Raw genomic sequence first — 25,897 nt, 5'->3', positions numbered from 1 at the left:
CTGAGTAGCTCGGAGGATGTGCTGGCTGTGGCCTTGCTGAGCTGCCCTTCCCTCCATGTGGAACATGGGTGGTGTTTTTCGCAAGGGAGGACTTAGTTAAGAAATAACTGCCTATTGTTTCTGCTCCTGTCAGCAATCGACAGTCTGTATTCAGCTGATTCCCTTCTAGCATCCAGCCACAAGCCTCCCCACTGACCACTTCTAACTGAGCAAGTTCCTGTGGATGAAATTAGAGTCCTTAGCTGGTTGGCTTTTGCAGCTGCTGATGTATGATTTTGCTCACCTGGTGTAGTCTCCTTAGTTCCCTGATCTCACAAAATAGAATGTGAGGTCAGCGTGGGTTTCCACAGAGTGAGCCTCTCTCAGTCACAGCGTGACTGAAGGAACTTTGGAAGAGGACAACAGAGGGATTGCAGACACACTTCTTCCCTTCTCGGTGCCTCCCCTGCCTCCTCATGGCTCTTCTAACAGCATGGGTCTGTTGTTAGACTCACCACTGACGTTGGAGGCTTGGGATCTGCCCTGAGCAGGAGTTGGACTGATTCTGGTGCCACTGAGACCTTGGGTCGCAGCCTCCTAGGGACCATGGGGCAAGAGGAGCCCACAGGTGCCTGTCTAGAATCTGGAGCAGCCTGACTCCCACATGATCTTCCTGTCTGCCCTGCACTGCCATGTGCCAACCATTGGTTAATGTTGTTCAAGAGAGAAAATTCCTTTTTAAAGAACTGTGTCCAAGAGCTAAATGTAAATTGGTTTTAGATCATTTTATAACTGAAAATTGGTTTGCTTCAGTCATGGCATATTAGGCTTGCTTCTTTCCCAAGCACATGGGAAGAATTTTCTGATATCTTTCCTGGGGCCAGAGAATCACAAACTTGAAAGCCTTATCTGTCAAGGGGTCCATGAAGGCCCTGTGAGTTTGGATTTTGCCCCATGAGTAATGGAGCAGTATCAGGAGTTTCTAGAAATAGCTGTTATGGCTGCATTTGGGTTTTTCTTATTACAAGAGAAATAAGTGATACATGTTCATTATTGAAAAACAACTAAAAGTAAAAACAAAAGCAGAAATTTCACTCAGAGGTTATCACTCCTGAAGTTTTTTATGTCCTTTACTTCTTTTTCCCACGCACAGAATTATTTACAAAATGGTATCATATTATATATGCTTTTATGATGACTGCAGAGCACTTTGTTATGCGCATCTGCCATGTTTTATTTATCCATTTTTCTTTTGTTGGATATTTCTAAAGCTTTTAAAGAATGCAGTGATATGGTCAAATAGGTGTTTTTTAAAACTACCACAAAGGTTTGTGGAGTGTTACATTAGCTAGATTCATCTTATTGTTTTCCCCTAAGTAATAGCTGCCCTTTCTCCATCTCCTTTCCTGCTGGGTGTTCTTTCCTTAAAGTTCTGAGATGAGAAAGTCTAGACTGTCTGGGGCAGGGGTGGGAGGGTCAGTCTGGGGCGAAGGACAAGCCCCTGGTGTTCTTTGCTGAATTATTAACATTGCCAAGCCCTCTGCTAAATGAAGTAAGAGTTTTGATCCTCTTCATTCTAGAGAGACTTGGTTTGAGAAATCCTGCTAAGCAATTATTTCAGTGATAAAACTAAGATTTGGGGACACCTGGGTGGCTTAGTCGGTTGGGCGTCTGCCTTTGGCTTGGGTAGTGATCTCAGGGTCCTGGGATTGAGCCCTGCGTCAGGCTCCCCGCTCAGTGGCAAGTCTGCATCTCTTCGCCCCTCCTCCTGTTCTCGTGTTCTCGCTCTCTTTCTCTCTCAAATAAGTAAATCTTTAAAAAATAAAAAATAAAATAAAATAAGATTTAGCACTTTTTCTGCTGATATTTCTATCAGTTCTTACAAAAGAGTAAGCAGAAACTGGGGGGGAGAAATGTCTCATACCTTCCCCTCTGATTGCTTTGGTTTTCACAGTCTGCAGGTTTTATGTTGCCTGGGTCCTGCATGAGGGGCTTACTTTGGTACACATTTGGTTATCCAGGCTGCCCTGGTGTGGGAGGTAGCTGAAGGGGAGAGGGCATCAGAGAGGTCTACCCAGAGAGAGCACTGGCTAGCTTACTCCAGAGGCTCCAGGGACCTGCTGGCCTCCCTTGTCACCTTCCTAGTCCTGGAGGGTGTGGGGGCGCATCCACCATCAGGCCCAGGGTAGGGGGGCTTTAAAGGAGGGCGCCTGCCCTTACAGCATGTGCAGTTTAGCCGAAGTCCAGTGACCCCATCTGTCAAGCAGGAACAATTGAGTCCCAGACAGTGTGGCCAAGTGCTACAGGCAGGAAGGTTCCAGGGAAGAAAGGCCAAGTTGCCCAGGGGATGTCCCCCAAGAGGAGGGGGTCATTATGGGTCTGGGGGTCTCCTTGGGACTCAACATGACATATTGACACATGACTGGGTGTGCTTTGCAGACATCTGGAGCAGGGGTACCGGGAAAGGTTGAGCCTCCTGCGATCCGAGGTGGAGAGGGAACGTGAGCTGTTCTGGGAGCAGACCTGCAAGCAGAGGGCCATGCTGGAGAAGGACCTGGAGCGCCTGCAGGCCGAGGAGGCCAGCCTCCGGGAGAAGCTGACCCTGGCCCTGAAGGTAGATGGGGAGCAGTGGTTCCCCAGGTCATCCTTCCCTGAACGACAGAAAGGAGGTCACCCTGAAGGTTCATCCTCCCACTCCCCACATTTTCCTAGTCAGGAACTGGAAACCTCCTAGTTATCTTAAGTTCACATTTCCATGGTAAGGAAATGCCTGGGATTTCTAACTGAGGAGCATCATCCGTGACCAGAGAGAACACACTTCTGAGCCAAAGCAGTAGGGTCCTGGCTTTTCCACAAGAGGCATTGCCTCTTCCTTCTCTCTGGTCATGGGGGACCTGTAGACCTCTTACTTTCTGCTCTGGCTCAGGGTGACAGTGGTCAGAGAGGGTCAGCAGCCATAGCCAGCTTTGCTGCATGCCCTCCCCACCCCAAGACCAGAGTGTCTGTGGGATCAGCAAAAACCCAAAACCTAAAGCTTACCCTGTTGGAGTCCTGGTGTGTAGCTTGAAGCAAATGGGTTTTCTGGGCTTTGGTAAATGTCCCATGACCCATACCCACCATACATTTGGTTCTATCCCCTGAGCTGTCCTCTGGCCCCATGTCTCCTGGTCCCTCCTGGGCTCCTGTCTTCCTCTCCTAACTCAGAGACGGCAGATTCTTTCCACATCTGCCTGGTCTCTGTCTCCCTGGGGGAAAAGCTGTGTCCTTGCCTGAACTGTGTCCTTACTGCTCTTCTCACTGGTTCCCTATGTCTGTGGTCACTGCCTTCTTCCCCAAGGGGACATCTGAGCTGTGAGGGTGCCATTTCCAATCCCTCTTTCAGACAACAGCTCAGAAAGCATCGCCCCCCAGCCTCTTCTTGTGTTACTCATAGCCTCCTTGAACATTCAGGGCAGGAAAAGGGGCAGTGGAGAAAGCGACAGGCACTGGTGAGGGGCTCTGTGGTGCCGGTCCCCAGCACAGCCTCCACTGCAGGTGCCAAGGCAGTGAGCACCAGTCATGCTGCATTTTCAGGTTTCTTTCATGATTGTGAGTGCTTCTGAGGGAAAAGTCCCTGATGCAGAGGGGAGACAGGCTGCCCACAGCTCTGTCCTCCACTCCCAAAGTCCAGCAAACTGCTGGCTTGTGTCTTGTAGGAAAACAGTCGATTACAGAAGGAGATTATTGAAGTTGTGGAAAAGCTTTTGGAATCAGAGAAGCTGGTCTTGAAACTTCAGAATGACCTGGAGTTTGTGTTGAAGGATAAGGCAAGTCCCTTTGCTGATTCTGAGTTTCTGGGTTCTGGGTAAAAAGTGTCAGGGACTTGAAAAAGAATACATAGGTGAGTGAATTCAGTTATTTCCAACTACAATTCTAGAATGGAGAGAAAAGCAGCAGGGCAACTCTCCTTCTGTGTTCTTCCTTTTTGTGCTATTGTCAGGGTACTGGTACACCCTAGCGACGCTATGCCTGCTGGACATTTAATGACAGTGCCATCTGCACGGACCCTCATGATGGGTTCTCAGTGGTGAGGGACACAGAGGAGAGCTCCATGCCCATCATGAGATGTCTCCCTCTGGCCCTGCCCATCACTTTAAGTAAAGGAGGGTGGGAGAGGTGCTGCATGGGGGTGTCCCAGGCATCTGAGGCAGGAATGCACCCCAGGCTCCAGCTGGGAGTAGGACTACCTTCCATGAACTCAGAGCCTCCTTTTGCCTTGAGGTCTTTTAAAAAAGAGGAGGGAGGAGGAAGAGGGATGGAAGATTGTACCTAGAGATGCTGAGCCTAGTGGGAGGAGCATGAGAGGGTGATAACACACATTCTACCTGGCCTAAGTTCCTGTCTGCCATATTCCTGTGTGGGTCTGACTTTTAGCTGGAACCACAGAGCACAGAGCTCCTGGCCCAGGAGGAGCGGTTCGCGGAGGTCCTAAAGGAGTATGAGTGCAAGTGCCGGGTATGTGCCCCGCCCAGCCCCCTTTGCCACCTTGAGCCATCACATTGCCTTTGTTTTGTACTGGGGCCATTACTCTTGTCTTTGGTGCATGGAGCCCTCATGCACCCCTGCCCCACACCCCCTCCCCCTGCCCAGCCCACTTTGCAGCAAGTGATGGTGCTAGGGAAGGTACTAAGAGCTTGGCCCTCTAGAGACCTCCTGGTGCCAGAAGGCCACATAGCCCTCCGTAGCCATGCCTGCTAAGAGCGGGTGTGGAACTCACGGGATGGGTGGGTGGTACAGGTCACCAGGGTCTGACTGGTTTAGATCTGGATGGTGGTATGCACGTCTTCTCATTCATGGTGGGCCACATTCCTGGCCTCCACATGAAGGGTAGTCCAGCATGTCTTGGCAGGAGCATCCTTGCATGTGCAGAGCAGGTGGAGCCTCTGATCTCAGCCTGTGTTCTATAGATGGGGCCCCCAAGTCTCATGTTCCATAAAGAGGGGGGACCCAACTTGCCTACACAGTGTCCGTGCTCAGCCCCATGGGGCGGGCCAAGGGTGTGAGACTGGCACCAGTTCTGAAGGCACCATGCAGGTAGCCACACCTCGGGGGGCCATCTGTTCATTTGGAGACACCAGAGAGCAGGGCAGAGGTGATGAACAGTGTCATTGGTGCTGAAACATACCACCACCCTGTGATACTCTTAAAATTACCCAGGATCCCAACACCTAAAACATTATTGTGTGATCTTAAGGGTCTATTACCAATTCACTTCTTAATGATTTCCCTCCAAAGTAAAGTCAGAATTGACTTTGTTCCTGCTGCATGTTGCTTTGGCAACACCAGAGGATAAAGGTGAGCATGTGTGCTGTTCAGGAGTGTGATATAACCTACTGCTTTCTGCCCTGTGCTCTTTCCTCCACTCTCAACCCCGAATACTAGGGTGCCCTTCCGGAAATTCCTGTGTGTGGTTGGCTGTGGCACCCTCTTCCTGATCCTCCCCTGGGGGTGTGCTGGATTGGGGTTGGGGTGTGTCCTGATGGTTGGGGTGCAGTGACATGTCATGTTTCCTCTCTCCTTTTAAGCTTGTTGCCTTGATTTAGAGCCTATAACTAACTCAACTAATATGCTACTTTAGTGCCCTGGATCTTTCTAACAGGCATAAACCCCATTTTTCTCTCACAGAACTCTGTTACTCAAAGAACTGTTACTCATTTCACTTCTGATTCTTGAAATTTGACTTTTTGAAACATCAGAAATATAGTACATGTTAGTATTAGTTTATTTATTTAGAAATTGGTCTTTCCATTCTTTGACTATTTGCTGTTTCAAACTTACATTTAGAGCATTAAAAAAGAACCTTTTTATTGGAAAATAATTTCTAATACATGAAGTTACAAAAGTAGAAACAGTGGCAAGGGCACCTGGATACCCTTTGCCCACATTCCCCTGTTGTTTACATCTTACTCTGTGTGCACATTGTATATTTGCTTGCTCTGTGTGGATGTGCATACACAGGGATTTTCTGAACATCTGGGAGGGACTGACATGCACCATGGGGCCACTCTACCCTTCAGCAGGTCGGTGCGCTTTTCTGATCGGGCTTAGTCCTACTACCTTGCAGAGGGGTGTGCAGATGCCCCAGAATTGATTGTTAAGAGTTCATGAGTTTTGGCAGCTTCTTGTTAAACTTTGGAAAGCTTGAAATCAGCTCTGGTGGGAGTTACTTACACCACAGAAATGTGCCAAAGCCAGAAGTCTGGGCTTTTCTTCCTGAAGACCCAGCTTCCCATTCCACCTAACTGTGGCGCATTTAGTTAACTTTCTGATTCCCGCTGATACAATATCTTAACCTACTGGTCATATTTCTGTTTTGTTAGTTAATCTAACAGTGTCCTTTAGACCTTTCCCCCTGTAGTACCGGATCCCACAGATGGTTACATGCTGCCTTTGGTTGTCATGAAACATTCCATTTCAGGCCATTCAGGCTGCTGTAACAAAGATGACACAGGCTGGGGGGCTTATTAACAAGAGATTCCGTTCCCACAGTTCTCAGCCCCAAGTGGTAAGTTACAGAGACTACCCCAGTGGAGCTGCCTCATGAGATCACTCTTTTTGTACTGACAGGGAGATTGTAGGGAGTCATTAAAACCCAGGGAACAAGGGAAAGCAGGCTCCTTTTAGCAGGATTTGGGATAAATATTCAGAGGGGATTTTCACATTATAATGAGGCTGAGGGAACTGTGGGTCACTTCTGGCACTTTCTGCTTCATCTGTAGTCCAGCCTCTTCAAATGCTTTTTCCTTTCTAGCAGTTTGTTAGTTTGTTTTTAAAAGGTGAGATTGACAGCTAGGCAGAAGGCTTGAGGAGTTTAGTTCCTAAAACGTAAGATAAACAGCTAGGCAGAAGCTTTTGCTAGAAATTTCCTGAGCCCTGGGGGTGGAGGTGAGGGGCTCAGGCCAGCCGGGTGTCTGGTGACAGCCCTTTTCCTGGGACAGACAGAAAGCTGCCTTCAAGGGAACTCTAGGGTCTCTAATAGGAGGGCACTGATCTGTTTCATGAGGCTCCACCCTCAGGACACGACGAAAGGTCCCGCCTTCAAAACCTTCACCTTGGGTGTGAAGATAACCTGGAATTGGGTTGGGGAGAGGGCACATCCAGTCTACAGGGCTTTCCTTCAGCTTTTGTCTCTGACATGGGTATTTTTAAAGTGATATTTTAAAATATTCTTACTTGTTTTTCTGATATTTCCTTTGGATTAAATTGAGATTATGTGTTCTCAGGGGGGCGCATCGGTGACGTTAAGTTTTGATCACCTGGTCAAGGTGTTGCCTAATTTCCCTACTGTACAATTACTGTTTGTTTGGTTTTTTTTCTCCCATGCAACTAAATGAGCAGTCAGTGGGGAGACACATAAAGACCATATAAACATCCTGCTCTTCATCAGAATTTTCCCTGGATTTAGTTTCTGCTTCAGTCTTTACCATGATGGTTGCCAACGGATGATTTCCCAAGCCCAGCACCCAACTCCACACTTATAAGTTGACCCTTGGAATTCTCCCATGAGCCAGAGGAGTCCTGCTACTCTGCTGTTTTTGCTGCTAGAGCATTACAGTCAGTCTCCAGATGTGGAGACTTTCAGCCTTCCCCACAGGGCATCACCCAGCCTTTCTAAAGTCACTACTTAGTGTTTCCCTGTACTTTGTGACCAGGATATTTGTTGGCAAGGAAACCATGCTTTCCCTTGTTGCCGAATCTTCTTCCTACTTAACTATCATTTCAGCTTCTTGTCACTTCCTTCAACTCTGAGTCTCTATTTTCTCAGTGAGGCTGCCTTTGTTAAAGGGGAGTGTTAAGTGTTAATCAGAGTGCTCTGTTGTTTCATGTTTCTGCTGTTGCCTTGGGTGGACACTGTAATGGAGGAGCATGTTCTTGATCAGAAACCCCAAATGTAGATTTTTCTTCTCTGCATTTCCATACTGTTACCCATGGAATGCTTGTGTGTCCCCAAATTCATATGTTGCAGCCTATTCCTGCAGAGTGACGGGCTTAGGAGGTACTGAGTCTTTGGGAGGTGATTAGGTGAAATGTATTAGTGCTTTATATAAGGGATATAGAAATATCCCTTATATAAAAGGGTGCTTATATAAAGAGGGTGCTTGCTCTGCTTTGCACACTTGTCCCAAAGCTCTAACTTTCTGCCCTGCCCTTCCCCCCCTCCCCCAGACAGAACTACTTCCTCCATGGGGAAACTTGCATATTTGTCTAGGAGATTCTGAATGAGGTACAATGACCCTCTGTGAAGTGCTTCTGATAAGATCTGTGCAGAGCCTGTCCCTTCTCCCACCAACTAGAACTGCCACTGAGAGGCTCCTTCTCCAGGGGAGATGCAGTCACAGGCCAGGCACTGGCCTTCAGGAAGAGTTTTGGGAAGATGAGGTTTATTCAGTGAGAGCCTCCTGGAGAGGAAACTTAAAGGGATATAGAAAATATCCCTTATATAAGGGATCCCAGAGAGCTCCGCCATCTGTTCCACCACGTAAGGACACAGGAAATGATGGCCATCTATGAACTGGGAGGCCCTCACCAGACCTTAAATCTGTCGGCACCTTGATCATGGACTCTAACCTCCGGAACTACGAGAACTAAATTTCTGTTCTTGATAATTCCTGCCTGTGGTATTTTGTTATAGCAGCAGAAATGGACTGAGACGCACACCAGCCCTGACCGATGTCCCCACCATTGCCCATCCCTGGGTGGGTGCCCATCCCCCCCCCATTATGTGTGTGCTTACCTGGGCCTCGCTTGTAGCGCCAACCAGCCTGCTGGCACCCTCTTCTTCTCCAATGCTTCCCAGTGCTGCTGTTGAAGTCCCACCCTCCCCTCAGACCCTTAGTACTGCAGGATTCTGGCAATGGGCTTGTTGCCATTCCTGGCTGTTGTAGTTGCACCTTTGGCACCCATAGGCACCCCAAGTAAATGTCAGTCCCTGTGGAATTAGGTGCCTGGCTCCCCAGCCCCACCAGACACCCCTTGTGTAGAGTTGGGGCCCATGGCTGGTGCCCAGGCTGGTGCATGTCATCCTCATCAGTTAGAGGTGGCCGTGCTCCCTGCCGTGTCCTCAGAGCAGAGACGTCTATCCCCAGCATAGCACATAAGAGAATCTGCTTTCTGGCATTGATGAATTTCTGAGATGTGTGGAATATTTTCAAAATTTCCAATACAAGGTACACATATAATTTTAAGTTTTCCGATAGGCACATTAAAAAATGTAAAAAGTAATAGGTGACATCAATTTTAATATTTTATTTAATTCAGTATATCTACAGTGTTACCATTAAATCCTTCTTTTAGAATCCAGTCTTTGAAATTCGGTGTAGATTTTAGGCTGCAGCACACTTCCATTCACACTCACCATACCTAAGATGCTCGGTGGCCTATGTGGTGAGTGCTGCCTTCTTAGACATCCCAGGGCTGGAGCAGTAGTGACCACAGGCTATGTCAGGAACCAGAGGGTGCTTGCTCTGCTTTGCACACTTGTCCCAACGCTCTAACTTTCTGCCCTGCCCTCCCCCCCCCCCCAGACAGAACTACTTCCTCCATGGGGAAACTTGCATATTTGTCTAGGAGATTCTGAATGAGGTACAATGACCCTCTGTGAAGTGCTTCTGATAAGATCTGTGCAGAGCCTGTCCCTTCTCCCACCAACTAGAACTGCCACTGAGAGGCTCCTTCTCCAGGGGAGATGTAGTCACAGGCCAGGCACTGGCCTTCAGGAACAGTTTTGGGAAGATGAGGTTTATTCAGTGAGAGCCTCCTGGAGAGGAAACTTAAATAAGATTAAAAACCCAGTGAGGGATATGAAGCCTTGTGGATGTGCCAGGGGCCAGGCCCCAAGTCCTCTCCATGTGGCCTTTAGCTAGCTTGGGCTTCCCCCAGAGGGAATATCCCCAAAGGAGAAGCTAGTTAAAAGCTGCACCCTTGGAAGATGGGGCATCACTTTTGCAATCACTTTTGCCATGGGGCAGTCACAAGCCTGCTAGGCTTCCAGAGAAGGAGGACACAGACCCAGAGTCATGAGTGGACACGGCAACACAAACAGCTGTGGTGTGCTGGCTGTGGTACTGTCTGAGAAAGTGACTATTAACTAAGCCATTTGAAAAACAGGTAACCAGGTGTACTTGTTGAGATGTTTCTTTCATGTGTGGACCGAATCACACTGGTTGCAAATGTGACCCTTCCTCTGAAGCGTTCATGACCCTCCCCGATCCCTCCACTTAGCCCAGTGTGCGTGCTTACCCAAACCCCATACTTTCTGTTTGGTATGATCATCTTGGCTCTGTGGCCCTTGGTCTGAAGCACCTGGTATCCTCTTGGCTCAGTAACTGTAGAAAGAACACTTCCCAGATTCAACAGCAGCAGAGGAAAGAATCCCAGGACACATCCTGGGACTCTGCTGTCTCACACCCATGTCACAACATCCCTGGTGTTTCAGCTCTTATGGTTCTCTGTGTTTTCTACACTTCTCCTCAGTTTCCACTCCACTCTTTTTTTTTTTTTTTTTTTTTGTCTGAACCCCTCCTGTATATGGAGTGCTCAAAAGTGGTACAGGGTCCTAGAAGGTTGAGAAGTGGCCCCTGCTTTTGTTTGGCTCACTTAGGAGGCAGGAGGGCCGCTGAAGTGTTGGGTGCTGGCAGTCAGTGCCTGGCACTTGGCTGCTCTCTTGGCAGGCAGGCTTCACACAGCTCCGCTCCTCGCCGCTCCTCAGGCAGCTGTTCTGGCTGCAGGGATTGTCTGGCTCTGCCCTACAGGACCTGCAGGACCGCAATGATGAGCTGCAGGCTGCACTGGAAGGCCTGCAGGCACGGTTGCCCCCAAGCTGGCATAGCCAGCCCCATGCGCAGCCAGAGGAATGGCTCCTCTCTGGACACGGACCAGCAGGTAGGATCCCAGTCCTGGGAGGTGATGGGTAGTGTGCTCCTGCTATGGGAGACCAGAGTCTGGTGGCAGTGGGTGTCTATCTTCCCCCACTGCACGGGCTTCCCCCGGTCCAAGAGGACTCTGCAGGAGTGGGGGGCCAGCTGCCCAGCCTGTCAGGCTTCCAAGGGATCATGTGTCCTTTGAGTGGCCACATGTGGGAGAAGGGCCTGTAACCCAAGGCCAGGGACAGTACCCACAGCGCCCCCCACAAAGGGAGGTAGAAGAGTGAGGAGGGTAAGGGTTTTTCAGTTTTGGTGGAATGATGAAGTTTATGATAACCTGGTAGTGACCTCAGGACAGGCATGTCCTAGTGGGCCTCTTCGGTCATGGGGATGTGTCGGACATAGTCATCTAGGCAAGGGAGGAGAGGGGAGGCTGGAGTTAGCGGGGTAGTGGTGTCCCAGCCCCGCTCAGAGCCTGATGGCTCAGAGCATGACGTCTGGTGTTGGGTCTGTGACAACTCCCAGAGAGGGAAGGTAAATACGTAAAATGTGTCAGAGACTCCTTATATTCACAGAGGCCTCATGTGGACTGCAACAGAGAGGGCTGACATTTACTCCCTGGATGGTATGGAAAGGGTCGAGGTGGGGTGCAGCTGTGGCACCCCAGAAGGCCCGGCTCCGTCCTCCTGTGCATAGCACTGACACTGAAGGAGTTACCTGACAAAGACCAGAGCTTCACACTCCTTAACTCTTCAGCCTGTGCAGTTAGGGACAAGCTCTAAGTACCAAGAGGCCCAGTGTGCCATGTTTGAGGGGCACTCCCTTTGTCACTGGAGGAGTGTGGGATGCACAGAGCATGGCATGCTTGTCCAGAGCTACCAGCCAGATCCCAGGGAGCAACAGAGCTAGGGATCTGTACCTTGGGTGGCCCTTGTCCAAAAGACCTTCAACTGGGGCACCAGAAGGTAGCCCTAGCCACTGACTCCCCCAACCAGGGCCCTTTCTATTCCCTTTTGCCCCCCACCGCCCTCCCTCTGAACACAGAAGTTCTATCAGCCCCTTCAAAGGAAGAGGGCTCTGCTGCCGCAGGAGAGTTTTGGTAGAAGGGCTGTGTGGATCATGGAAGCTATACCATTACTGCTTCCAGCTGGAGCCACTCCTGCCAGCAGCCCATTCACCTGGACCTACTTGGCCAGAATCAGGTGGCAGATCCAGCTTACAAGTCAGGGGCTGCCTTCTTTACCAAGTGCTTATCCTGACTTCTCTAGGCCCCAAGACCCTCACTCTATCAGTTTTTTCATGGCAAATTGTTAAGGGGTGTGTCATCTCCCTTCACTTTCCCAGCCTCGGACCAACAGACCAACGCAAAACCTGAGCAGTGGCCAAAACTCACATTGAGTCAGCCCTTTGTTATATTACTCAGTAGCACCAGGAACGAGTCCCTGGTGCCCCAGGGTGGGGGCGGTGCTTGTGGTTCCACAGGCGCCTTGCAACATAAGCAAGAACATCTGATATTGTCAGTGAGGAGAATCCTCAGGAGCAAGGGGTCGCTCATGTCCCCTTTCATGTGATCTGCCAGAACTTTGGCTCATGAGTATTTATTATGCCCAACATATTTGTTGAAAAGCCATGTTATTATCATGTAATAGTAAGTAACATTAAGCCTCCAAGGAAAGTGCATAGCCAGAATAAAAAGCTTGAAGAAATAAGGCTCCTAGTGCCTCGTCATAAAGCACTGACTGCCACACGTCGCCATTGCTTGGTCTCCCCAGTTCCTCTGTGCACCTGGCGTCATCGGGGAACAGAATTCAGGGAGCAGTAAACGTACCATGCACAGCATCTTTTAGGGAATCTAAGGGCCTGACAGATCTTGCAGGGAGCCTCCTGCTTATATCTTTGAGTAGTGTGTGTTCTGGCAAAGACTCGGAATGCTGATTTCTAAAGAGCTGCTACCTTGAGAACTCAACATTGCTTGTGGAAACCCACCAGGGTCAGCTTTCTCTGCCAGCACCACATTCCTCTTGCAGAAAGGGCCCATGGAAGGTTGTGCATGGTAGGGGGCATGGTGGAAGAAGACTGGGCTGAATACTCAGTGCCAGCCAAAATGTCAGATCGGAGGGCTGGGAACAGCCCTAGGCATCCTCGGCAGGGTGGAAATGGGAACGTCTCCTTGTTTGCAGGCATTTCATTTGTTGGTGACTCCATTCCAGTGAGTTTAGAAACGGAGATAATGGTGGAGCAGGTGAAAGAACACTGCCAAGACCTCAAGATCCAGCTGGAGACCAAGGTCAGGGCGGGTAAGGGTGGCCACAGGGACACAGAGGAGCCTTGTGACACATGCTGGAAAGCTTCACTTGTGTGTGCATGTTTCCATGTGCACACGTGCGCCCTAGATCCTGTGCCCCTTAGGAAGCCTGTTCAGGGGCAGGAGGTTGTGGGGAAATGTAAATAAAATGAACATTCTGCCTCACACCTTCTTTGGAAGGTGGCAGGAGAAGAAGAATGACCAGTAAAGGGAGGGAATGGGGTTATGGGTCCCCGAGTATCACGGGGGTCACCCTGAGACCAGACCTCCCCACCCACACTGCCATCAGGAAATTACAGCTTCCATCTGTGTTCTAAGCTGATGTGACCGTGGTATTGCCCTTTGTGGGGTACTCTGTGGCCTTGTGGCCAGGACCGTGGCTGAGTCTGTCTTCTTAGATGAGCTTGTCCTCTGATCCATTAGCAGACTGGTGGTGGGGTTTTACTGAGGGACATCTCTATGACTTGTTTCCACGATTTGTTATCAGGCATAAGAGTAGCAGCAAGATGGGATTGCCTGTCCTGGTCTTGTGCCTCTGGGCTCTCTGGATGCATTAGCTAGACATTCCTGCAGTAGTCACACCCTGGGGGCCAGAGGATGTTCAGAGCCACGCACTGGTCTCAGGAAGGATCCGCAATTCTCTCAGCTGTCCCACTCTCTGCCTCCGGATGGCCGCGCCAGGCATCTGGCCCAGCGTGATCCTAGTCTCTGTTACCCATCTGCTGGACCTGCCTCCCGAGGCCCTTGTGAAGGTTATGGAAGACAACAGTGCCCAAAGCCAGCACCAGGAGAGGCTCCACTGACCTTAGCGCTGCTCTTTCCTTTCACAGGCCTGTGTACTTCTTTGGGTCTGGGCCACGATTCTCTGGGTGTCATGCCTAGAGGTCTGGTATTTCTGTGTTGTGTTGTCCAGTAAGTCATTTTCAGGACTCCTGATCAGCACTGCTCCCATTTCTCTTTTCAGGTCAATTCCTACGAAAGGGAAATGGAAGCGATGAGAAGGGACTTCATGAAGGAGAGGGAGGAGATGCAGCAGTCCTTCAGGCTTGAGATCCACATGCTGGAGTGCCGTAGGGCCAACCTGGAGGTGCTGCTTAGGAAGTCTCAGGAGCTCATCCAAGACCTGCAGGACCAGCTCCAGCAGGTGACCCGCGGCCCTCTGCCGGAGAGGGCAGACTTGGGGCAGTGCTGCATGCAGGCGCTATCTGGCCCGGCTGGGCTGCTGGCCCAAGAGCAGGACCTGCTGGAGCAGGAGCAGCACCAGAGGCATCGGACTGAGTTGCCACGAGTCAGGTCAGGTGCTCCGTCCTTTCAGATCTTACATCTAGTGGTGCTTGCCAAGAATCCAGACTTGAAATTTTGTCAAGCAGCCTGCTTAGAATCTTAGTGCCTTCTAAAGAGGTGCTTTTTCTTGGGGCAGTTAGGTGAGCATTGAAAGAACAGGTCAGAAGTACATGGGTGGCTCAGTCAGTTAAGTGTTAGACTCTTGGTTTCAGCTCAGGTCGTGCTTTCAGGCAGGCACAACTGAGCCCCTCATCAGGCTGCATGCTCAGTGCTATCTGCTTGAGATTCTCTGTCTTCCTCTCTTTCTTCCCCTCCCCGCATTCACAGGCACTCCCCTCCCCTGCTCTCTAAATAATAAATGAATAAAATAAAATAGAAAGAAAGAAGAGGTCACAAGGTAAGGATTGTCCCTTTGTATTAAAAATATGTGTTAACTAGAGCCTAGGAGTTAAAATTCCTTGTAGAATTTTGCCTCACACTTGGAAAGGTTCTTCCTTTGAAAAGGAATGTTCTTTGAAAAGATGGTTCTTCCTTTAGGATCTCATTCTAAGAATTCTAATAATTCTTTAGTATCTCATTCTTCCTTTAGTATCTCATTTTCTAGGACATGGTATTATAGGACATGAGCAGATGGATACAAGTTCTAAAACCCCTAAAACAATGGGAAAGACAAGTAATTTGGGTTAGCGAGTTTCTTGGAAAGGCCAGAAGTTATGAGAAAAGGAGAGGAAAGGTTTATTTGGAAAACTGGAATATGGCATCTTGTGTCCAACAGTGTCATAGTTATATGAGACTTATCCATGTGTCCATTCCTTATTGAGTAGGTCTGACTTGGTAGAGTGAGTGACTAGTTATTTTAGCCATGGCGCTAGTCAGCCCCTCCATGTCCTGAGGGGTGCCTAGGACCCACCTAGCTCAGGAGGGGATGACCACACCCAGCATATGTTGACCCAGTGCTGAGTAGATGGCTCATAGTGGAGGGGTCCACTGCACCATGCTCCTCACGGAGGGGCTGTGCAGGGCTCAATGCGGTTCAGTGCTGGAGCTGAGTGCATGTGGCCTCAGTCACCCCCTGCTTGCAGGATTTTGACAGCCTTTATGTAGAGACCATGCCCTTCAATGTGGGTGGGTGTGCTCTCCCCTTTGGCTCAGTGATTGGAGGTAGCCCGAGTACATTGGACGTGCTGTGAAAGAACCAGACCACCCCCCAAGTCTGTGGGTGCTTCTTCCTCCCTGCAGTCGGATGACACCAGTGGAGGGCCACCAGGCCCTCAAGTGCCAATGGAAACTGTCACTCTCCTACAGGATGATAAAAGTCATTTTTTAAATCATGTGCTTCCTCTGAGCTTTATTTTCTCTTAAACACTAGAGCTGTGCCCCCACTGGTAGCAGATGGGACTGTGTAGGGTAGCCCCTTCCACCAGCCTGCGCCAGTCATTTGGAGGTCCTGCTTGCTGCTCACAGTCCCTCCCTGGGCTGGAGCTAGAGCCACATCTGGCCACATGTCCTGTTCTCAGGCAGATGCCAGCCAGGAACAGCGAACATGTCCTTAGTGTCCTCACCTTGGCTGGGACTCCACTCTCCCAGGGCCATGAAGGCCTGGTGCCCAGCAACTGAACCGACTTTTCAAAAGAAGCTTTAACTGTAGGCAAGATACACACATCTCACTAAAGTTTTAGACCAGCACTGTTCTTAGTACTTCCTGTGATGGGGGACACGTCCTGTGTCTTCTCTGTCCCTGATGGCAGCTACCAGCCGTGCATGGCTACTGAACTCTGGACATGTGGCCTACATGACTCAGATTCTGAGTTTTTATCCTATTTAGTTATTATCAGCTTACACGTGAACAGTTATATATGTGAATGGTTTCGTGTCAGCTTCTAAATGTAGAACCCAAACCCACTGAGGGCGTATCCTCCCATAGACCCTCCACAGAGGGTCCCAGGGCATGGACGGAGCACTAGGGTGCATGGGGGGTGAGGGGAAGAGCAGGCAGAGGAGGTCTGCAGTCAGGACAAGAGGAGCCTGTGAGGAGGCCTTTCCAAACCAGGGGTAGGACTGGGCCTGGAGTTCTGCCCACAGTACCTGTGACATGCTCTGTTTCTGTAGGAAAGAGGCTGAAGTTGTGCGGAACTACGAGCTCTCAAGGATGCAAGCCCAGCAGGCTGCCCACTGTAAGCTCTTAGTGCTGCAGCCTCTGCAGGAGAAGGAAGAGGTGCTACTGAGCCCCCTGCTGCAAGTCCATGAGGTGACCAGGAGGAGCAGAGGCAGGGCAGGGGGAAGGAGATGCACCCACATTGGAGAAGTCAGCTGCTGAAGCTGCAGGAGCTGACAGGCAGGGAACAGGGAGAGCTTTGCAAGCCCTTCCTGGAGGAGAGGCCGGAGCTCGCCTGGAGGAAGTAAATGGAAAAATTGTATGGGAAACAGACATAGCGTGGGCCTGTTTGTGGGATTGGTCAGTGGTGGCAGATGGTGAGCAGGAGGGGACAGGTGGCCCCACACCCCTTTCTGCAGGCAGGAGGGGGCAGCCCCTGGCCTGGCTAGAACCTGGTGATGGGTGTGGCCAGTGGGCAAACCAGGGGCAGAGATGTGCCAGGCCAGCTCCTGTGCCATGTGAATGCTGGGCAGAGCCCAGCCCTGGCCCATGGAGGGCCTTTGGAGAGCCTTGGCCTCAGAGAGGATGGTCAGCATGTGCTCACTGCCAAAGAGCTAGCTTCTGCTCCCCCTGAGTGGTGGGCACAGGTGTACCCATGTGGGGTGGACAGGAGAGCAGTTCTGGGGGAGCCAGTGCCTCCTGCCGGCAGCTCAGCTGGTCTGAAGCCAGATAGAAGCACAGGAGTTGCTCTGTGGAACAGGAGGAGATGCCTTACCAGCTCACCCCCCTGCAGTGGGCAGAGGAGAGACAGAGGTCACTGGCTGTTCTAGAGTGAGCTAGGCACCTGAGTGGGGGGCTGGTCCCCACAGGGAGCCAAGGGCAGGCTGTGAAGGAGCAGGGCCAGCCTGGGGAGAGCAGCCTGGAGCAGGGGCTGCAGCACAGCAGGGACAAGGCCAAGGAGGGCACTCCCTCCCCTAGCCTCACGTCATTGGTCCCCAGGTGGCTGGGAAGGAGCAGCTCAAGGCCCTGCAGGAGGAAGAGGCCAACATGGCCCTGGAGAGAGAGAAGGATGACATGAAAACCAAACGTCTGCAGCTGGAAGATGTCATCCGGGCTCTTGAGAAAGAAGCAGATTCGAGAAAGAGCAACAGGTGTGGTTTCTACCCATTCGTAGAATGTCAGGCTACACCCTCTAACCACTCACCTCCCGCTCCACTGCATGGGCCATGGCACAGCTGCTGAAGGGAATTTTGTAACCACTGTGCCTGTGCAGGGGTTATAAGCCTGGCCCTGACCCCAGGCATCCCAGAGGTCACAACATGCCCTGTGATTGGGTGAGGGCAGAGCTGGGCCTTTCTGGGCAGCTCCACTGATGTCCCCTGCTCTTGTCCTTAGAAGTCCTTGCTAGTCTCACAAGGACAAAGACTTTGCCTGGAGCCCCGCTTCAGTCCTAGGTCACCTGAGCCCTCTTTCTGCTGACTTTGAGCAGGACCCACCACGTTGCCCCACCAGCATATGCTCCAGGCACTGTCCTTGAACTGCAAGTTCCTGAGCTTTGTGAGTGGGGCAATAGACAAGGCCGTCCAGCCCAGGCACCTCCTGAGAGGCTTGGGCTGGGGCACGAGTGCCCCGGGGGTTCAGGATGCTGCTGCAGTTGATACCTTCAGGGAAGCCTCCAGCTGGGGAGGTTGCCTGGAGATGTTGGTCTGTGGGCCAAGTTCAGAGAATGCATCCAGGCCCTCCTTCCTGGGGTTCCCTGAGGGACTTAGGCTGATACATGCTCTTTCTCGGAAGCCCGGAATTCTAGAGACTAGGCTTTTCCAGATGCTGCAGCACATGGCCTTAGATGTTTTTCTGGCTACTCTGGAGATGGAGGGTTTCCCTGGGAGTTGTTATGGATACTGGCATGCCAGGCACAGCCATGTGATATGGTCTGTGCTCAGTGTGCAGTGTCACTTGGTCCCATGACCCCTGCACAGCACACCTGTGTGGGGCCCACTTCCTGTGGAGATGGAGGCTCCGTGAGGTATTGTTTCACTTGTCAAGTAGGTGATGCCAGCTCCCAGTAGACCCAGGCCTATCTTGGAGCATGATCATAGGTGTGTGGTGAGACCTGCAGTCCAGCTCAGGCACCAGCTCCTGCTATCTGGGTGACCATGGGGAGAAAAAAGATTATGTAGGATTGACATGAAACCAAAAGGAAGAAATGTCAAGGCACCACTGAGCTTGAGACAAAACATTAGCATAGCTAGAAGCCTCCTAGGCACAAGGTCTCCTCACCTCCTGGAGATACCATTACTTGATGTCCTTGCTTCTTATGTGGGTGTCTCTAAACCACAGAGCACCTTGTCTGTGGTGGCCTGTCTTCTCAATTTCATCACCCATGGAATGCAGAGGGTGCCGTCTGCCAGAGGGCCTGGAGCACGAAATGAATATAGAACACACACTTACTATCCTGGGTGCTCCACAGCAAGTCCCTGACACCCAGAGGCTGGTCTTAGACCCCGCGGACACACCATGGGCACCTGTTCTGGGCATGAGTCTGTGGCAGGACCCAGGCATGCACAGAAGCAGCCCAGCACCTTAAGCCTGTTGACCCCACAACTAAAGTCACAGTTGTAGTCTCAGGAGGGTGTTCACACCTTGACAGTGCTAATGGGGCATCTTCTGTGTGGGGCACAGCTAGGGATCACAGCAGGCTGCAAGACAGGTTTACAGCTTTGGGTCTGTGGGGGAGGTGCCGTGCTTCCTGTGTGTCCCTGTGTCAGGGAGAAACGTGCCGCTATGTTTCAAGTATGAGGAAACTTAAAGGCCGTGTTGCCAAGACCGTGTACATTTCCCAGGGACATTTGCACAAATAGTGAAAGCCTAAGAAAATATATAGAAATGACCAGCCCAAACTCAAGCTGGTAGTTTTCTGGGAGGAGAGTTGTTCAGGTCTGGGAAGGTGGAGGAGGACCTGGGGAAGGAGCAGACTTTGCCCAGGGTAGAGGACTTTGGGGAGCAAGGAGATGGCTGTGCTGAAGGGAATGTGGGTGGGAGCCAGCTCTTGCGGGCATGAAGAGGGCTTTTGGGAGGCTGGCTGCTGGGGCCCTGAGGCGGGCAGCTATGGAAACGTGCTCTTTGTTAGCCAGGGAAAGAAGATTGGATTGCAGGGGTTGTAGGGTAGGTGTGTAGAAGGAGGTGGGTAGAGGGCAGGAGGAGGCTGTTACTGCAGCTGTCCAGGCAAGAAGTGACAGTTGCTGGGGGCCGGAGTGATAGCATCAGAGGTGCAGGAAGTCACCTTACAGGACTGTGGAGGCCAAGGCGATGTGTTACAGGAGGATGGGATTTTCACAGGGAAGTTGGAAGTGGGCCCCAGAATAGTCGGAGGACTCCCCGGAAATGCCACTGACCAAGAAAAGAGGAGGGCAGCATTCAGTTACATTGAGGAGCCTGTGGTGTCTCCTGTGGAGTGAGGTAGGTGGAGAGTTGAGGAAGGAGCCCCCCAGAGGAAGGAGGCTGTGTCTTTAGGGGAAGTATCTCACAAGGAGAGAGGAACACTTGTCTCCAGGGCCCTTGAGAGGCCAGTTCACACAAGACGCGCTGCCTGCAGGAGACCACTGTGCTCAGCAGCATGCAGGTGCCTCTGGAGCCCACCTGCATCCCTCACCCCCAAGCTAGGTCTCCAGCCCCTGCTCTGTGGAGGGCAGGTTTGTCCCTACCACCAGTCAGTGGACCAACCCCTGGCCACAACTCCCAGTATATTGGCCTTGTGGCCACTTGTAAGGAAACACATGGGACCACCTTCCAAACCCACACCAGAGCCAGTGTTGGTGGGGTAGTGATGAGCATAGCTACCTTCCAAACCCACACTAGCCGTAGGCACCTTGGCTAGCAGAGCTCATACCTGCAGGATCTTAAAGGACTTTGTGGAGATTTGGGCCTTTATCAAGGAGAAAGCAAAGTGCAGAGAGTGACATGACCAGATTTAGACCATGACAGACTCTCTGCCAGTAGCATAGAGAGCAGAAGTGGTCTGAAGGCCCACATGGCTGAATTCATCCACGGTTACTATTGCTATTTTGCTGCATAAACAGTTCCACACACACCCTTTTTAAATTCTTTCTGAATCATTGGAGATAATTATAGACATTATGATACTTTACTGCTAAATATTTCAATATGTTATTTTTTTCCTAAAGATTTTATTTACTTATTAGAGAGGTAGAGAGAGACCACAAGTAGGCAGAGCAGCAGGCAGAGGAAGAGGGAGAAGCAGGCTCTCTGCTGAGCAGGGAGCCCAATGTGGGGCTTGATCCCAGGACTCTGGGATTGTGACCTGAGCCAAAGGCAGCCGCTTAACCAACTGAGCCACCCAGGTGCCCAGCCAACATGTTACTTTGTAAGAACAAGAAGTTCTCTTGCATGTGCACAGTATTGTTAGCACATGTAGGAAGTTTAATTCGAACACACTGCTATTTTTAATATGCACTCCACTTCCACATTTTGTCAATTGTTTCAGTGTGTTCTTTGTAGTTTGTCCAGCTACCCCAGATCTAAGCAAGGATCATGGTATGCATTTAGTTATCATTTCTCTTTAATATCCTTTAAGTATATCAGTCTTCCTAAATTAGTTTTTCTGTCAATGGATACTGACTTTTTTTAAAATCATGGCAATGTACACATAATATAAAATTGGCCATTTTAACCACATAATTTAGTGGCATTAAACATGTGCCACGTGTAACTGTCACCACTTTCTATTTCCAAAACTTTCTCATCATTCCAACCAGAAACTCTATTAAATGATGATAATTGCTAGTATTTTGTGAGGATTTTAACATCAGTAGTGGTCTATAATTTGAGAAAGATTAGCATGTTCTTCTTTAAATGTTTGGTTGGGTGGCTCAGTTGGTTGAGTGTCCAACTTTTGTTTTTGGCACAGATCATGATCTCAGGGTCCTGGGTTAGAATGCCATGCCTGGCTAAGGATTCTGTCTCCCTCTTTGCCGCTCCCCCCACTCACAAGCATGCTCTCTCTCTCTCTCAAATAAATCTTTTAAAAAAAAAAGATTCCACTGTTGACATTGGGTAGTCTGCTCTGTCTAGTTGTTGCTCTGGGTGTGTATTAGTTTCCTACTGATGCTGTAACTAATTACCACTATTACTAAGTTAATGGCTTAAAACAACACAGTTTATGATTTTTAAGTTTTGGAGCTCAGAAATCTGAAATGGTTATGACTGGACTAAGATTAAGATATTGGCTGGGTTGCCTTCCTTCCTGGCTCTAGAAGAGAATCACTATTCTCGTGTTTTTCAGCCTCTGTGGGCCGCTTGCATTCCTTGTTTCTGGCTCCCTTCTATCATTAAAGCCAGTGATGACCAGTCAGGTCCACCTGATATCCCATCACTCTGACACCCATGCTCCTCCCTCCCTCTTACACATTTCAGGATGCTATGATTACATTGGGCCCACCAGGATGATCTAGGAGCTATAATTGTAGTTCATTCATATGGTTCGTTGCTGTGGATTGTTCTGTTGTGTGAATGTACCACAGTTTACTCATTCACTTGTGAATGGGCATGTGAATAGTGTTTAGTTTCAGTCAGCACAAAGAGTACTGCTAAGAAAGTTCTTATCTGTGTCTTTTGGAGCATTTATTATTGGGTTGTGCCTAAGAATGGAATTGTCATGTCATAGGGCAGGGATGTGGTTTTCTTTTTACTCATCCAGCTTAGAAAAACATTATACCTGGGCGCCTGGGTGGCTCAGTGGGTTAAGCCGCTGCCTTCGGCTCAGGTCATGATCTCAGGGTCCTGGGATGGAGTCCCACATAGGGCTCTTTGCTCAGCAGGGAGCCTGCTTCTCTCTCTCTCTCTGCCTACCTCTCTGTCTACTAGTGATCTCTCTCTCTCTGTCAAATAATAAATAAAATCTTAAAAAAAATAAATAAAAGAAAAACATTGTAACCATTGAAATTGTGTCTAATGAAAATTTCTCAGCCATTATTTTTTGAAACATTGTGTCTTCTCTCACTCTACAATTAGATGTATGTTGTTAGATCTTTTCAGTTTTCCTCCATTTCTTCCCTTCCATGTCTTTTTTCTTCTTTTCTCTCTTGTCGCATTCTGGATACTTTCTTCCCCTATCTCTGTGTTCCAGGTCAGTAATTCTTCCTTCAGCTGTCTAAATCTCCCATTTAACTTATTCAGTGAGGTTTTATTTTGACATTGCCTTATTTTTTCCATTTCCAAAAGCCAGTTTTTGTCCTGTTTGGTCTGATCATTTTTTTTTCATCATTAGTTTTTTTTTTTTTTTTTTAAGATTTTTTTATTTATTTGTTTGACAGAAAGAGATCACAGGTAGGCAGAGAGAGAGAGAGAGAGAGGAGGAAGCAGGTTCCCTGCTGAGCAGAGAGCCCGATATGGGGCTCGATCCCAGGACCCTGGCACCATGACCTTAGTCAAAGGCAGAGGCTTTAACCCACTGAGCCACCCAGGTGCCCCGGTCTGATCATTTTTGATATTTTCTTATTGCCTTCTTATTTTTTCATTTCCATTTTTATTATGTAAACATTTTATAATTTTATCCTTAGTGTCTGATAAATCTAATATCCAAGGTTCCCATGAGATCTAATCTGCTGTTTTGCTTCTGCTGCCCCTCAGAGGTGCTTTTCTGATGTGCTGATCTTTGATTGTGAACTCGGGTTTATGTGATGTCAATCTCTGGGAATCTCCAGAACTGTAGTAGAGGATTCTTTCTGAAGAAAGGGCGGATGTTGCTTTTGCTGAGAATTGGGAGCCTGCTAATCTGGAACCACTTTAACTTCCTCAGGGGCACTGGCTTAGTAGGTGTCCACAGTGTGGTTTTTCCATGCTGCTGATGGCAGTGCTGACATAGGCATTGGCCTCAGAGTAACCCTATCTTTGTGTGGCTCAATGCTCACAGCTGGGGTTTTAGCTTAGAGATTTTTGTTTTATTAGGGGGCCCTTGAAGGTTTCCATTACCTTCTGTGAGGACAATAATCCCTTTGTATGATCAGCCTCACATAGCTCCAGTTGCTTGGTGTGGTGAGGGGGGATGGGATGGGACAACCATTGGCTTATCTGGTGAGGGGGGATGGGATGGGACAACCATTGGCTTATCTGAGGTCTAGGAAGCTGGAAGTAGAACCCCAACCTCAACACACACAGCTGCCGTGAATCAATTTGTCTTCCAACCTGGAGCCAGAGTGGCAGTTTCCAAACATAGACCTCATTTGTTTCACTGCTCTGCTTGAAACCATTTTCTGCTTTAAAAATTCCAGTGACTTTCCTTTCTCTTTTTCTCTTTAGTTCCTCATGAGATAAAATAAAGTCCCATTTATGGGTATGAAGGAGACACTTAACAACTGGTATTATAAGCATATTACATTAAATAAATATAATAAGACTATGTGGCTTTGAGTATTTTTAAATTGAAAAAATTAGAAGATAATGCCAGATAGGGACCTATGGGGGTGGGGGGAGACAAATGTTAGACCAGCATCTATTAAGAGTAAATTGCTGTGTGTGGTTGGGGGTGGGGTACCTTAGTGGCTTAGTCAGTTAAGTGTCTGCCTTCAGCTCAGGTCATGATTTCAGGGTCCTGGGATCAAGCCCCATGTCAGGCTCTGTGCTTAGTGAGGAGTCTGCTTCTCCCTCTCCCCCTCCCCTTGCATGTGCACACTCTCTCTCTCAAGTAAATAAAGTCGAAAAAAAAAAAAAGAATAAATTTCTTGGGCAGCAAATATGGGTTTTTTTTCAAATATGGGTTTTAAGCTGCCTCATTTGTGATCTTTACTGGTAAATTGCTTATCTGTCATATGTCAGTGGTGTTACCCAAGTGGAGATCTCTAAGTTACTAGAAAGCAAAGGTGGCTCCAGGCAGACTTGGTTCATGTAGTAATTACTCATGCTTGCTTTTTCCCATTGAGGGATCCATCTTGCACCATGTGAGCATCTCCCCAGTCTTCTCCCTCGTGCTGACCTCAGGGTGTATGATGCAGGTAGTGCTCTCTAAAGAGGAGAATGTGTTTTGGTCTTCTGATCCTTTGTGTTCCTTAGCTTCATGCTAGAGTTCTCTGGTGGGGGGGATGACCATCCTTGCAGTAACCTAAGGACCCACAGCCAGCATTGTGCATTGATACTAACATGAGCTCACTCATTTTAGCTAATGGTTGTAAGATGTGGTAACAGGTCAGCTGTAACATGAAGTAAACAGAGCCGAGGTGGTGAATACATTGATGAGTTGTTGATTCTGTGACTGTTTTAGAAGCTGAGAAAGTTTTTATTTTCTGTAGCTTATTACTTGGGAGATGCAAACCATAGCAGGTTAGCAGTGTATAAAGGAAAAGGAACAGTGTGCTCTGTGCCATCCAGGGATGATGCAGGGTCCACCATGACTTCCCCCTGCAAGAACGTATGCATGTAAACTATGGATTGTGGCCAGCTCCTGGGGTCCCCATGCTTATCAAGCATGGTAATTTTTCATGCAGAATCAAGTTGGATAGGCTTTCTGAAGAAAATGCATTGTTGAAAAATGAGCTGGGAAGGATTGAGCAAGAGCTCGAAGCAGCAGAAAGGACAAATGATGTTCAGAGGTAAAGGCCTTGGCTCCGTGGTTCTGCCTGGATTCCAGTTTGCAACATGCTTTGGCCTTTGTACAATGAGCTTTGAAGGTGTTGCTGGGGAAAGTGGGAAGTGTTCAAGCGCATGGGTGGCTCAGCCTGTTGAGTGTCTAGACACCTGTGTGTGGAAGGAGAGTGGCTTTCTGCTTTCATTGCCATAGTCTTATCCAAGGACAGTTTGACCTTTTTTTTCCCCAACAATGAAATTAAAGATTATTAAAGTATCATCCAGAGCAGGTGGTCCACAAGTGATTGCTATTAGATTATAGCAAGTCTGAAATCTAGAAGTTTTTTCTCCCTATAGAAACCATTGTTTCCCTGGATCCCTGGGTGGCTCAGCTGGTTAAGCACCTACCTTCATCCCAGGTCATGGTCCCAGGAGCCCAGGATCAAGCCCCAAGTTGGTCTCCCTGCTCAGCATGGAGTCTGCATCTCCCTCTCCCTCTGCCCCTCCCCCTGCTAGTCCTCATGCTCTATCTCAAATAAATAAATAACATCTTCAAGAAAGAAAGAAAGAAAGAAAGAAAGAAAGAAAGAAAGGAAGGAAGGAAGGAAGAAAGAAAGGAAGGAAACCATTATTTCCCTTATTTGCTGCCAGGAAGTTTTACATTTACAAGAGACACCAACAGATACTGGGCTGTTTTAGTCCTGCCTGTGCCGCGGGGTGTGAACAGTCACATTTTGCTAATGAGATCTTACTTTG

General features: G+C 49.2%; 1 protein-coding gene across 8 annotated transcripts in view; it reads left to right on the top strand.

The window, feature by feature from the left end:
- Window positions 1-25,897, top strand: part of NINL (ninein like) — a 171,765-nt gene that overhangs the window by 121,221 nt on the left and 24,647 nt on the right. For 4 of the 8 annotated variants that reach the window (XM_044263836.1, XM_044263833.1, XM_044263834.1 and 1 more), the window contains 8 exons: window positions 2,419-2,593; window positions 3,675-3,785; window positions 4,393-4,473; window positions 10,689-10,899; window positions 13,061-13,167; window positions 14,150-14,478; window positions 16,579-16,717; window positions 17,564-17,715. In XM_044263836.1, the coding sequence (XP_044119771.1) occupies window positions 2,419-2,593; window positions 3,675-3,785; window positions 4,393-4,473; window positions 10,689-10,899; window positions 13,061-13,167; window positions 14,150-14,478; window positions 16,579-16,717; window positions 17,564-17,715 (1,305 nt within the window). Of the gene's footprint in view, window positions 1-2,418; window positions 2,594-3,674; window positions 3,786-4,392; window positions 4,474-10,688; window positions 10,900-13,060; window positions 13,168-14,149; window positions 14,479-16,578; window positions 16,718-17,563; window positions 17,716-25,062; window positions 25,168-25,897 lie in introns of all 8 variants that reach the window. The other 4 variants (XM_044263837.1, XM_044263832.1, XM_044263831.1 and 1 more) reach the window with 4 other exon arrangements.

The sequence above is a fragment of the Neovison vison genome, chromosome 8 (assembly GCF_020171115.1).
Source record: "Neovison vison isolate M4711 chromosome 8, ASM_NN_V1, whole genome shotgun sequence".
Lineage (NCBI taxonomy): Eukaryota > Metazoa > Chordata > Mammalia > Carnivora > Mustelidae > Neogale > Neogale vison.
This window is presented reverse-complemented; position numbering and strand designations above follow the sequence as displayed.